The sequence below is a fragment of the Antechinus flavipes genome, chromosome 4 (assembly GCF_016432865.1).
Source record: "Antechinus flavipes isolate AdamAnt ecotype Samford, QLD, Australia chromosome 4, AdamAnt_v2, whole genome shotgun sequence".
In the NCBI taxonomy this organism is placed as follows: Eukaryota; Metazoa; Chordata; class Mammalia; order Dasyuromorphia; family Dasyuridae; genus Antechinus; species Antechinus flavipes.
In genome coordinates this window covers 259,318,197-259,332,881 of record NC_067401.1, presented here as the reverse complement: position 1 = coordinate 259,332,881, position 14,685 = coordinate 259,318,197, and the positions used below count along the sequence as shown (strand labels likewise).

Sequence of the window (14,685 nt, the reverse complement as noted above, 5' to 3'; positions counted from 1 at the left end):
TGGTGTTTTCTGCACCATTTAGCCATTTGTGATTCTGTTATAGGGATAGTTAGGTAGTACTTGGTCTCAAATGAGGAAAAACTGAATTTATATACAGCTTCACACACTTATAAGCTATGTGATCTTGTACAATTCATTTAATTTTTTTACGTCTCATTTTCCCAAATATAAAGTAAGGACAACAGCAGCACCTACTATGAAGGCTTGTTTTAATGATCAAATGAAATAAAATATGTAAAGTGCTTAAAATACTGCCTAGTACATAGTAGGAACTGTGTTTATAAATACTTATTCCTTCAAATTCCCTTCCTCCTCCTTCTGTATAACAAATTGAACATAAGGGAATGAAGACATGGAAGAATTTAATTCACAGCTCTATCTTGTAGCTTTATTTTCAGTGGCAAATAAATACAGACCGTCTAACTAAATGTCATAATCTGGGCAATGATATTAATAAGACAGCTTTACAATTAAATGCTAATCACCTTCCTGCCAAGTTGTACTAAAGAAAGCCAGGCATTACCTTCATGCTACAAGAAACCACTTCTCCAAATATGCAAATATTTTAGTATATATTTTATTTATATAATAATGCATTTTACATACTATACTGCTTTTTTGTTTCTAATAGCTTATATGTCACTCATTCCATTCACTCAAGCAATCTTCATCAGTCCCAACGGTATCTGTTGGCAATGGTTCCACAGAAGCTCCTTCTTTGAATCGTACTGAGCTCTCTTCAGAATGCATCTCTGAAAGAGAGCCTTTTGTTGCCCAGAATGTTTTTACAGTACCCCTAAAATTAAAAAAAAGGAAGGAATTAAATCTATGACTAAATAGTTTTTAATTTATACATTTTCTTATTTTCCATAAGCTCTTTCATTAATTACATGTGTGGAGACATATGCAGAAAAAATGAACAAAAACATATTCTAATTAAAGAGTAAATCTCAATCAAAAGGAGTGGAGCAGAATATATATCCCGAGAATACATTCAATGAGCATATCCACAAATCAGAGGAATAAAGGTAGAGAGCATTTGAGTGATAATCAATATAGACAGAAAGAGAAATGGGATTATGTGAGCAGTATAATGGACTATCTAATCAGATAGAAATTGTTGGTGAGTTCCAGAAACAAAGCCCAGAATTATGATATTTAGTAATAAGGAGCTTTAGCTTTTTCTGGGATTCTATTAGAAGCAGATGTACCAATAAAGTCTTGATTTTACTTACTGAATATCTCATCCTCCAAAAGTTGCAGCAAGAAATGAAATACTATTATGGACCTAATTCTGATCCATAAAAAAGAGTCAGCTGCTAAAATAGAAATTATATGAAGCTTGAGAAGAAAAACCTACTCCACCTGATAGTCCTTGGTAAACAGAAACTGAGAGGCTGAGAACCATATGGTATGTAACCTAGCCTTATAGAATGTGAATTTCAAAAATAAATTATAATAAAAATAAAGGGTGGTCATTATTTTAAATTTTATAGGTAAAGTAAGTTCAATAGAAATGTGATGTTATTGAGAATGAAATCCTGATAATAAACATAAGTTTCAGAGGAGGAGGAAAGACTAAAAATACCTAAAAGGACAGATGTGGCAGGATAGGGAACTCATCAATGAACTATATTAAAGAGAAAGAAAAGATTAGCATATCTTTTAATATAAGCAAATAATTGAATATACATACAAATGAATGGATGTGGTCCCACAAAGGAGAATATCAGAATGATAAGCCCAGAACTAGCTGAAGCCAATTATGGACAACATCTAAAAGGTCTTTAGAGACTACATCCATGTGGGAGAAGTGTGGCATAGAGATTCTTACAAATATAGAGATAGAAGGGACCTCAGAGATCATCTATAACAAAACTTTCATTTTACAGATGAGGTAATTGAGGCTCATAAATGTTAAGTCACTGACTCTAAATCAGGGAAGTCTTGGGTTTGAGTTTTCCTCTGACCTATGTTAATAGTGACTCTAGGCAAGTCACCAGTGTCACGTCATAAACAATTTCTTAGATATTTTGAACCAGATTGTACACCAGACATTTCTAATTCATGTTCAAAACAGAACTCATTTTCCTTCCAAATCCTTCTCTCTTCCAAATTTCCTTATTTCTAGTAGTTGAGAGTACCAAAAACCACCCAGTCACCCAGGCTAACAATGTAAGCATCATCCTTCACTCCTCCCAATTCATACTCCCTCCATGTCTAATCTGTTGCTAAGTCTTGTACCTATCTTACATTTATTTCTTTCACAGGTGCCACCATAATGCAGGCTCTCATGACCTCATACTTGGAATGTTAAAATGGCCTTCTTGTTGGTCTTCCAACTTCATCTGTCTCCAATCTAAACCATCTTTCACTCAGCTGTCAAAGTATTTTCCCCAAAAAATGCAGATCTGACCCTTACTCAATAAACTTCAATGGCTCCCTATAACTTCCAGAATCAAATGTAATTTTTTTCTTTAGATTTTAAAACTCTTCATAATGTAGCCTCTTCCTACTTTCCAGTCTTTTTAGACTTTATTGTCCTTTATGTATTCAATCATCCAGAAACATTGACCTCCTTGCTATTCATTGTGCAAGATGCTTCATGTCCTGATTATGGCTTTTCATTGACCCTCGTCCTGGAATGGATTGTTCTCTTCCTCACCTCTGCCAGTGGCTTCCTTCAAGACTCGGCTTGAATTATACCTTCTGTAAGAAACCTTTCCCTGTTTCTATCACTTCTCCCCCCCCCCAACTCTAGTGCCTTCTTTCTTAAAAAAAAAATCATTTCTACTCACACCATAGAGATTTTTTTTGTGTGTACATATATGCATATAATTTTCTACATATTGTGTGTGCTTTAGAATATGAGTTTCTTGAGGGTAGGGACTGTGGTGTCTAATATATTATAAGGGCTTAGTATATGTTTGTTCACTGACAGAGTTAATAGACTCTGCATTCACATATGAAGTTATCTTACTGGAAGTCCCCAATACAAATGATTACTGATTATTAATTTAATTTATTTAATGATTATTAAATCAGTGATTACTGATCTGGTACAAAAAAAAAGAAAAAAGAAATTTGGATTAAGTGTGACATCAAAGAAAGCATATGATTCCTGCTTAAGTTGGATTAGACAATAGTAACAGGTGAAGAAGAAAAGGCAGGTTTACTACTTTTATATTTGGTTTGTTTTTGTCTCAAGTAGAATAATCTATGGTCTGTGAGGAATCCAATGAAAATAGTTAACAGGGAATTAAAACTGAAGATAAGTGAATAAAAGATATGTTAAAGTTTCTAGCTCCTCTTGATAAATTAAGGTTGAAAGATCTAGAAGAAATATATATCAGGCTGCAGAGAAACCTGAGGATGAAATAATCCTGTTCTTATTGGTGAAAAACTATGGAATACAAAAAAAAGTACTAGGGGAAGTTATATGTCTTAATTCCCAAAGGTAGAAAAGAAGAAAAAGTATTCTAGCTCTCATTCAGTGAATTTTTTGATCACTTTAAAAAGGGAAGTAGATTATGAGAGCCAATATGGGTTCATTAAAAGTAGCCTAAACCAGGGTAAACTCATTTCTTTTTTCAACTGATTTCTAGGATAATAGAATAAATGAATACCATAGATATGGACTGAATGAAAGAACAACTAGATGGATTTAAGAATTGATTGAATGATTAAATCTAGAATAGTGATTAAGGTCAATTAATAACAGGTGACATGTATATTGTTATTTAATATTTGACACAGAACTTTTATGCATTATCTTACTTGAATGCTATAATGACTATATGAAATAAGTACCAAAAGCATCATAATACACATTTTATAGTTGATGAAATTAAGGTTTAGAGTCACACATGTCACATAGATATAAATATCAGGAATAGGATTCTACTCATGTCTCCTTGTCCCCGAGTCTATAGTAGTTTTTATATCTTTACTGGACCTGTGAGTTCATTAATATAGGAATTTGGGGAAAGGAACTTTCTCTACTAATGCAGATTAGTACCTGCTGTCTATATATTATAGTCTGAAAGTTCCCTGGAACACTGAGAGACTGTCATCTGCCTAAGGCAATACAGACATCATATGTCAAACAAGTTATGAATCCAGGCCTTTTTGATTCCAAGGCTAGGTCTCTATGTACTGTAACATACTGCTTCTCTAATCACTATCATCATCTTCTTCTCAGAGAGAAAAAAACTATCATTAAGGAATAATTGAATTTCCAGAAAGATTTTTTTCTTGCCTATGGTTGTCTATGGCTGTTACTACTAAGAATCTCACATTTACAATGGGAAAGTCTTGATATAAATGATATTGAGCAATTATTGCGTTTTATCACCTTGCTTTCAAGTTGGTCATCATTAAATATATAATACTCTGCAAACCATATATATATATATGTATGTATATATATGTACATGTATATACATATATATATACTACAGTATTTTAAAGTTTGCTAAGTACTAAGTAAATAAATTATCTAAGTTGATGCTTATAATAATAACTCAAAGAAGTAAGTTCTATTATTATCTCCATTTTCAGATGTGAAAAATGAAGCTCAGAAAAGCTAAATCACTTGCTCAAGACAAAAATCAGAGGCAGGATTCATATTCAGCTCTTCCTGATTTCCAATCAAGTGTTATATATATTGTATACTATACCAAGAATCTGTTCATGGCCTTGTATATATCAGATATCCTAGATGTTAAGTTTGACACCTCTGATGAGTTACAGTATAAAACCAATAAAATTAAAGTTAAAAAAAAAAAAGAGCTTTACTTATGTTTAGGAAAACATCCACATAAGTTCTAGACAAGAATGGCTCATTGTTCTCACAATGAAAAAGTCCTGGTGATCTTATGAACTATGAGAGATGTGTTCATGCATACATACATATATCCATACAAATATAGATACATCTGCACATGTATATAATAAATATTCATAAAATATATATGTTATATATGAGCATGTATATTATATGTGTGTGTATCAATATATATAAACATTTGTATTTATATACTATGATATATGTGTCTGATATGAGACAAAAACATTAATTGGATATTAATAATGGAAAAAAACTTCTTCAGCCTAACTTTTCTAAGAAATAGCCATCTGATATATGCTTTATTAGTTCCAATTACAGAGACTTGACTACTTCATTCTATTTCAGAGGCAGTGTTGTATGGAGGATATAGAGCTGAACTCTGAGTACGGGAGATCTGGACTCAAACCTTGCTTCTCAGAGAATTGGTAGTTGTGTCACCCCAGGGAAGTAACAACATCTCAGAGCTTACTTACTCATCTGTTAGAAGGAGGTAGATTTGACCTCTAACATCTCCTTCTCTAGCTCTAAATATATAACTTTATGGCTCAAAATTTTAAGAAGTTTCTTTTAATATTGAGCTTCCCTTTAGTTTCTATCCCCTGGAAGCTGGTTTTGTAATTCTAAGTTTCTATACACACACACAGAGTAATCTAATCTTTGTTCTCCATGACAATTCTTCATCTATCTAAAGAGAACTCTTCTGACATCCTTTCCTAGAAATCTTCTCTTTTCCAGACTATATATGTCCTTAGTTTCTTTTACTTTTCCTCAAATGGCAAAATTTGAAACCTTCTTGTGACCATCCTTTGGATGCAATCTAATTTGTTGATGTCTCTCCCTAAATGTAGCCCCATAATTGAAAACAATGTGCCAAATGTGTTCTAACCAGCACAGACTAAAATGGGGCATTTGCCACCATGGTTTTGGAGGTACCAATTCTATTCATGCAATCTTAGAAAGAATGTAGTAGCTTTTTTGGTTGTTATATAGGGTCATGGAGGACATAGGTCAATCACATCTATTAAGCTAAAGGAATAGTTGAACAGATATCTTGTTGGGCTTGGAGTAAAGAAGACATGAATTCAAGTCACACTTTGGATACTTTCAGTGAGAGTTGAGACTAGTCACAACTACTCTAAGACTCAGTTTCTTCATCTGTAAAATGGGAATGATCATAGCATCTAGTTCACAGAATTGTTTAAGGATTCAGATGAAATAATATATGGAAAGCACTTTGCAAACCTTATTTTATTCATTATTTCAGTCTCATCAGATTCTCTGTGATCCCATTTAGAGTAGTCTTGGCAAAGATACCAGAGTAGTTTTCCATTTCTTTCTCCAACTAATTTTATAGATGAGGAAACTGAGGCAACCAGGATGAAGTGACTTGTCCAGGATTAAACAACTAGGAAGTGTCTGAGGTCAAAATTGAGTTCAAGTCTGTCTGATTTCAGGCTTAGTGCTCTCTCCATTGTTGCAGCTAGCTGACTGTCCAAACTTTATAGTTCTCTATAAACATAAATTATTATTATTAAGCCTACAATCAACCTGTATTACTAAGTTGTTTTTTTTTAACATACTTTCTAGATCTATCTACTGCATCTTATATGTGTTTGGCTGCTTTTTAAAAAAATGCAAAATTTTGCATTTATTCTAAGTAAATCAACCCACTTTTCTACTTGCTCTTTGGGGAGCCAACTAATTTATAAGCTCCTCGAGAGCAGAAAGAATATCTTATTTATCCTTTTATCTATCCTAGGGCCTCAAACAGCTCTTTGAATATCATAGGCACTAATAAAAGTTTGTTGAATGAACATATACTCTGTGACTTACAAGCAATGGAGTTATTACAAATATTCTCATTTCAAGAAGTTGATTGACTATAATAATTAGCTCCCAGTTGGAAATTGGAAGAATCATGATTAAAGAAAGCAAAAACCCAGCTGTTCACCTACCAGTGAATAATTATGAAGACTAATGCAAAGATTACACCAATGCAAACAATAACACCAGTGATCAGGACAAATACTAGTATTATATCAGTGTCTGGTCTGCTTAATCTTCTTGACTGTAGTTCTAAAAGAAAAAAAAATTCAATTATTGGTATTACTATTATCATAGAAAAATCATATTAAAATGTAAATAGAAAATAAATTCTTGGAAAATTTTATTTTAAAAGGCATAGGCATGTCAGTAGACAATAAATTATATATGAACTTGCTTTAGATTTGAACTGCAAAAAGAGGTATCAGAAATCAGAACAGGATAAAATTACAAAGAAAAACACATTCTCTCTTCTTTTATCTTTATTTTTTCAATTTTATCTTTATTTTTTAATTCTAAAAAAATTCATTTATAGAAGAGATTGAGATGATTTCTACCTTAGCTTGTTCTGAGAAACTTCTATTTTTCCACCATCAATTTAGGAACCATGATGTTCTGTTTTGTGAATTGTGTGGAACACCCATTAATCACTTTCTACACATTGGGTGTTATACTATGTGCTAGAAATAAGAAAATACAGGAATAAAAGTCCTTTACCTCAGAGTTTACCATCTAATCCCCATTTAGGACCATAAACTCTAGGTGGAGAAGAAATTCTATTATCATGAACCATTTTGTAAAAATATTTATATCATGTGGGCATGCATAATTCAGGGCAAAGTCTATTCTTGTTAATAAAGGGAAAATATTTATAATCTCATGAGAAGGAAGGTTATCTGTATCAAGAGAAAGATAGGATAAATAGAAGTATGAATAGAATGATTTTACATATAGATACATATTTATGTTTACAGGGAGCTATCTCTAGGAAAGGTGGGGGGGAGAGAAAGAGACAAAAGAACTTTAATAAAAATTTGTTATATATTTTAAAGGAATAGTAATTTATACATATAGATTTGCAGTTTTATGTGTAATCATCTTTTTATTATTCTACTATATTATAGAAATGCTTGTTTTGCTTCATAAATCAAAAAAATCAACAAAATTAAAAAACAAGCAATTCCATGTCTTACTAATGGTGGTTCAGCAGTCATTTTTCTGTATTCAAGAGAAAACTTTAAAAGACAACAACCTTGAATTTAATATTTTTAAGCTGTCTAAAGGAAGTCTAGCAAAAAAAGAAAAACAACAAGAACAAGGACAAAAAAAAAGAACAACAAGAACAAGAACAAAAAGGAGAAGGAAAGAAAAAGAAAAACTTCAATTTTGTGCTTCCTACAAATTATTATCTAAGCAGCATCAACCTGGGTCTAGATGTGTAAAAGGAAGTTTAGAGTAAGGGATGAAGGGAGGGAAAAATAAAATTACAAGGACAATTTCATGATCACATCTGATTTTGCCTCCTCTGTTAAGATAATACAGTGAAAACAACATATTCTTGGAGCTTAAACATATTAGATAAGCAGGCAAATTGCCACATGAAAAATTAGTTCTTAGGCAAGCATAGGCTATTTCCCCAGTGTAAAGGCTGTTACTACTTAGATAAATATAACACTTTTTATATAGAGAGAGATATATACATATACATATATTTTATATTTTTTCAGGTTATGAAGAAAAATACTTATTGAAAAAAGTTTCCATTTTTATAAAAGAAACAACAAAAGTGAACCTTCACCTTGCCATAAGCACATTATTAAAAATTAGCTGGGCAAAATTAACTTAATGAAATATTGGAAAATCATTGACTGGAACATTTCTCTACTTCTCTACTTATAAAAGTTGAAAATTTCTGACAAGCAATCAAAATATTCTACATCTACATAATAAATAACACTTTAAAGAAGGCATCATGACATAGTAGAAAAAGAATGGGACTGAAAGTTAAGATACTTGGGGTTTTGTCCAGCTCTGCCACAAATGGACAAATAATTTGGCCTCTTATAGATCTCATTATATTTCCCCATCCCCAAAATAAGGAAATAGAACTAGATTTCAAAGTTCTCTCCTGCTCTGAAAATCTACAATTGTTCTTACAGTAGGGAAAAGAATAGTTTGGTTCTTTTTACAAGATTATCTTTAGAGGTCACATATTTCTCCTTTCAATCTTCTCTTTTTGAGAAGATATGTCCTAGATATGCCCTAAACTAAAGATCAGAAGTGCAATGGGTATAGTGCAAAGCCTGGACTCTGGAAAATTCATTTTCCTCAGTTCAAATGTAGCCTCAATTACTTACTAGCTATGTAACTCTGGGCAAGTTACTTAGCCCTGTTTGCCTCAGTTCCTAATTTGTAAAATTAACTAGAGGAGGAAATGGCAAACCATACCAGTATCTTTGCCAAGAAAACCCCAAATGGAGTCACAAAAGTTGGACATGACTGAAAAATTACTCAACTAATGAAATTCTTAAACCAAAACAGGAAAAAGAAATGCAACAGAAACTTAGAAAGGAATGTCTGCCTGCCCCTTAAGGAAGGATTATTTAATTGTATGTCCAGTGCCTGATACACAGTAGGCACTTTACAGATTCTTGTACATTGACTGATTGACCAATTATGTGCAAGTGATGTGTTTTTGTTATATTTTCTTTTTTATCACAAAATCATAAATTCCCATTATTTTTTCCATCACCTATTTCAGCATCTAACATCCTCATGATCAGGAAATGTTTCCTTGCATATAATTTAAACTATTCTTGTCACAAATTAGGCCTCTCCATCATATTGCATTAGGACTCTCCATCATATTGTATGACAGCTTTTCAAGTTCTTGAAGACATCTATCATACTTTCCCAACTCCAGTTCTCTTATTATTTAAGCTGAATATATCCAATTACTTCTACTAATTCTCATTATGATAGGGACTCAAGACTCTTTCCCATCCTAGTTGTCCTTCTCTGCATATTATCTAACTTGTCATTGTCCTTAAACATGGCAAATTCAGAATTGAATACAGTACTTTCCACATGGCCTGATCAGAACAAAATACAAGAAAACTATTCTTCAGTGCAATGATACTTGTATTGTAGCTCAAGATAACATTAATTTTTTGGCTACCACATCATGTCACTCATCTAAAGTTGACCTTAGAGGCCAACCAAAAGCCTCAGTTTTTTTTTTCAAACTTGGTAGATCATAGAATCCTATATAGGTTGTCCCAAAATTTTTAGTACAGTTTTAAGTTTTAATAGATTAAACTGCACTAAGACTTTTGGGAAACTTTATTTTTAGAATTACAAAGTATCCTACAAATCACTAAGACGACCCATTTGTTACAGAGAAGGAATCTAAGTAGTCCATGGAGATATTAATATGAGTAACATGGGTAACATATGAATGTCTGAAATAACTTTAACTCAGATCTTCCTAACTCCAAGTTGAATTCTTCATCCACTACATGATACTGCCTCTAATTCTGTGTGTACATATATACATATACATGTGTATGCATGTGTATATTCTTTCTCTTTTTCTACATGTATGAGAGAGAAAATGATAAAGTGATGAGTGATATTTTTGATGATGCCATTGGATTCACCTTCTATATGAAGTTAGTGTGTTCTACTATATATATACACACATATATGCATATATATGTGTGTATATATATAGTAGAACACACTATATGTGTGTGTGAGTGTGTGTGTGTGTGTGTATATATTTCAAACTGAAACATCTGTTTGATAAGTAGACCATTAAAATGGTCACTTTGATAGTGTGGTCCAACTGTCATTTTTTTTAAGTGAGCCAATTGGCACAGGCATTTTTTCTGATGCTTAAAACTGTTGAAAATATTTTGTCATAACAAGAATGAATTTTTTGTGTTATAGCTGACAAAAGTCATATAACCCATTGTCAGAACTAGTCCCTGAACCTGGGTCTTTTGGTTCAGCAACTATATAGCTGTTAATTTCACTTTATCATATGGCTGTCAAGATTCTTTATGAGAACTAGTAAATAGCATGTCAAGGGAGGGAGGGAAGGAAGGAAAGAAAGGAGAGAGGGAGAGGAAGAGGAGGGATGGAGGGAGAGGAAGAGGGAAAAAGGGAGGGAAGGAGGGAGTAGGGATTTATTAAGCATTTATGTGCAAAACACTGTGCTAAATTTGGGGGATGTAAAAAAAGACACAGTCTGTCCCTGATCTCAAGCAGCTCAAATTCTAATGGAGAAAACAAAACATGGAAGATTTAGGGTGCAAGTTAGATGGAAAAGACCTTAGAGTATGATGGCAAAGTAGATGTTAATGCTACCTCCTTAATGTCATTTCCACTTATAGAATATCAGTTTCTGATATTGAATCATTTGGCAGTACTAACAACATTGATGTTAAGAACTTTTTGGGGAGGGATCTTTAGAAGATGTTGCTATAGCCCCTGTAAGAAAAGTTAACAGGTTTTATCGCAACAGTGGTTTCTTTCATAGAAATATGGCTACAGGCACTGTGCTGAAAATATGGGTGTTCTTGAGATTCTTGCATTCCAGATTCTGGGCTATGTCCATCAGAATATGAGATGAAATGAAGATTCAGGTGATGGTGATGGTGGTTTGACTTGCCTGATACATACTGCCTCTGTCTGTCTGTCTGTCTGTCTCAAAGTGCCTTGATGCTTCAACTAAGCTGGCTAACTGCCCCATGTATAGTAGTTGGTTGACAGCTGCCAAGGATGGCTAGCTGCTTCTCCCTAAGAGTTGATTTTCCAGATGATAAATTCTGAGGGCTGGACTGGAAAGCCAGACAGATGATCTTGAATACAATATCATTCCCAGAATTCCTGTGCCTATCAATGAAACCGACCCTACTCCTTCCCAAAGCAGTAGCAAACATTCTTTCAGAGAGAAAAAGAGGTGGGGCTGCTAAATAGTGCAGCAGATAGAAGACTTGAGTTCAAATGTGGCCTCTCAACACTTATTAGCTAAGTGACCCTGGGACAACTTGGCTTAACCCCAATTGCCCTAAAAAAAAAAAAAAAGAAGAAGAAGAAAAGAAAATTGTGAGGCTTTTTTCCTGTGAATTAAAAAAAATATATATGTGATTTAAAGAGAGCTCAATGAGGAAATTTATTTTGCTAAACTATTTATGTTACAAGGATTCTTTTCCTTCAGAGGGCCAAGAGGTAAGAATCCATTTCAAGTTTTGTAACTTACTATAGGTTGGCTCACCGACTTCCCTTTTCTATATTACAATAGCTAAGACAGACTTATTAAATACATTGATAAAGATTGTGACTGAAGCAAAATGCAAATTCAACTATATAATAGATCAAAAACATAGTTTTGAACTAAGGATAGGAAAAGCAGCCCACAATGGAGGCTAAAGGCATTTGGGAGAAATGTATTTGAGCATATTGGTATGATAATTTTGCTCTGATATGTATATTATCTACATCTCTGTTGAAGTGGCCAAAAGGCCAAAATCTGGGCTTACTCATTTACATTTCAGTAGATTGATTATATATATATATATATATATGTGTGTGTGTGTGTGTGTATGTTTATATATATGTGTGTGTGTATATGTATGTTTTTATATATATATGTGTGTGTGTGTATGTCAATGTTTACATATGTATATATACTTGTCTGCTTGACCAATAAATTTGAAGATTTCATAAGGAATTCTTTCGCCTGACCCCTGACTTATCACACTCTTTTCACTACTAGAGCTGGATTTCAACATTTTTCCATTGATGTAGAGAGTCAGTAGGGAAAGAAAGATAGATTCTTGTTCATTCAAAAAATGTTTTAATTAAAAGATATTCTAAAAAGTTGCAGGACATATTAGAATGAGAGACAGAAAGATGAAAACAGAGAAACACAGACAGAGACAGAGATAGAGACAGGCTATTAGAAGAAAGTTGAAAATGTCAGCATCCTTTTAAAAATAACATATTGGATCATAGCTATTCCCACAGTGAAAGGACTAGAATAAAATGAAAAAGAACTATAAATTGTATATGGAAGATAATAACGATGCAGTTTTCATAGTATTTGATGCCCTTAGGACAAAATATTATAAGAGGCTTTTCAAGTAGAATCAGGAAATAACAAAGGCAAAGAAGCAATCATTTGGAACATACACAATATCAGTAAAATAAAGGCCAGGAGGACAAGAAAGTTAGTTGTAAAAGAGCCTGAGAAAAATTTCTGATAGCTTTAGAGCTCTAGGCTGTGATTTTTTCTTCTTTTTTCCTTCTAGATAAGTCTAGAGGAAAAAGAAGCAATTCTCTCCAAAGTAAGTATCATAGTTTCTTATGAAATCTTCACATGGTAGGGAGAAGAAGAATACATTTAAAATTATTTTAGTTTTTGGAGTATTGGAATTTTGTGCTCTGAATGGAAGTCTAAAGAAATGGGGGGAAATTATGAATTTCACTTAAAGGAAATCCATTATGTGAATCCTTCCATCATTCCTCTGTCTCAACTCAGGTGTTAGTGCTTTCTTCAGTTAATCAAATTATCTTCTATTTTTCCATGTGCCTGTAATATTCTTCCAGTAGAATTTAAGTTCCTGGAGGTCAAGAAATCTTCATTTTGTCTTTGTATCTTTAGTGCCAAGCACAGTTCCTTCAATATAAGTAGCACTTAATAAATGGGACTACATCTAATGGTCTAGTAGTCTTCACTGTCCTTGATTTCTCTACAACATTGCCACTGTTGAGCTCTCTCTTCTCCTAAAAACTTTCTACTCCCTTAGTTTTCATTACAATACTTGTTCTTTATTACCTTCTTATTAGAAAGTTCCTACTCAGTCTCCTTTGGTAGATCATGTATCATTCTCTTAACAGGGGTCCTCAAACTACGGCCCACGGGCCAGATATGGCAGCTGAGGACGTTTATCCCCTTCACCCAGGGTTATGAAATTTATTTAAAGGCCCACAAAACAGAGTTTTTGTTTTTACTATAGTCCGGCCCTCCAACAGTCTGAGGAACAGTGAACTGGCCCTCTATTTTAAAAGTTTGAGGACCCCTGCCAGTTTAAAAGAAGGAGTAGCCTGAGGCTCCAATCTAAGCCTATTTTTTATCTCTACTGTGTTTCTCTGTCTTTGATCAACTTCCATAGGTCTAATTATTATCTCTATTCAGGTGATTCCCAAATCTATATAGTTAGCACTAGTTTCTATCAACAACAGCCTTTTTGGACATAGCCAGTTGATGTCCAGTAGGCATTATTATCAAGCTCAACATATTCAAAAATAACTGATTTCCACCTAAACTCATTCAAGCTTCCAAATTTCTACTGAGATACCATCCTTCTAGTCATTCAAGTTAAACATCTCAGACTCATACTTTAAATCTTTTCTTTTCTCATTCTCTATTTCTAACTTATTTACAAGTCTTTTCACCTCTAAATCTCTTATAATTGAGGCTTCCTTACTCACATGGATAGCACCCTAGCTTAAGACATCATCCCTTATTTAGATTATTGTCACAACATTCTAAGTGTATGACTGCTCTCCAGTCTCCCCTCTGCAATCCATCCTCCAAAGACATGCTAAAGTGACCCTTCTAAAACATATAACTAATGATGTCATTCATCTACTCAAGGACTTTCAGTGTCCTTGTACAAAAGACAAACTTCTCCTATTGTCCTTTAAAGCCTTTTAGTCTGGTTCCAGTCTACAAGTTTAATACGTTATATCACCTTAAACACTGTGTTCCTACTAAAATCATGTACTTGCAATTCTGTGAATTCAGCATTCCATCTTCCACCTTAAAGTATTTGCACAGAAATATTCCACACATGGAATACATTGCCTCCTTGTTTCTGCCTTTTAGAATACATTTTAAAATCACCCTTTAAGGATTACACACTTTAAGGAAACACACTTTAAGGATTAGCTCATGTGCTAATTATTAGGGAAACCGTTCCTGAATCCTTTAATTGTTGCTT

General features: G+C 33.3%; 1 protein-coding gene across 1 annotated transcript in view; it reads right to left on the bottom strand.

Moving 5' to 3' along the window:
• Positions 1 to 605: 605 nt before the first annotated feature.
• SPACA1 (sperm acrosome associated 1) overlaps positions 606 to 14,685 on the bottom strand; it is a 33,189-nt gene continuing 19,109 nt past the window's right edge. Inside the window, exons 7-8 of the mRNA XM_051993230.1 lie at positions 6,805 to 6,925; positions 606 to 796 (exon numbers count right to left, since the gene is read on the bottom strand). Of these exons, the coding sequence (XP_051849190.1) occupies positions 640 to 796; positions 6,805 to 6,925 (278 nt within the window). The 3' untranslated portion in view covers positions 606 to 639. The remainder of the gene's footprint in view (positions 797 to 6,804; positions 6,926 to 14,685) is intronic.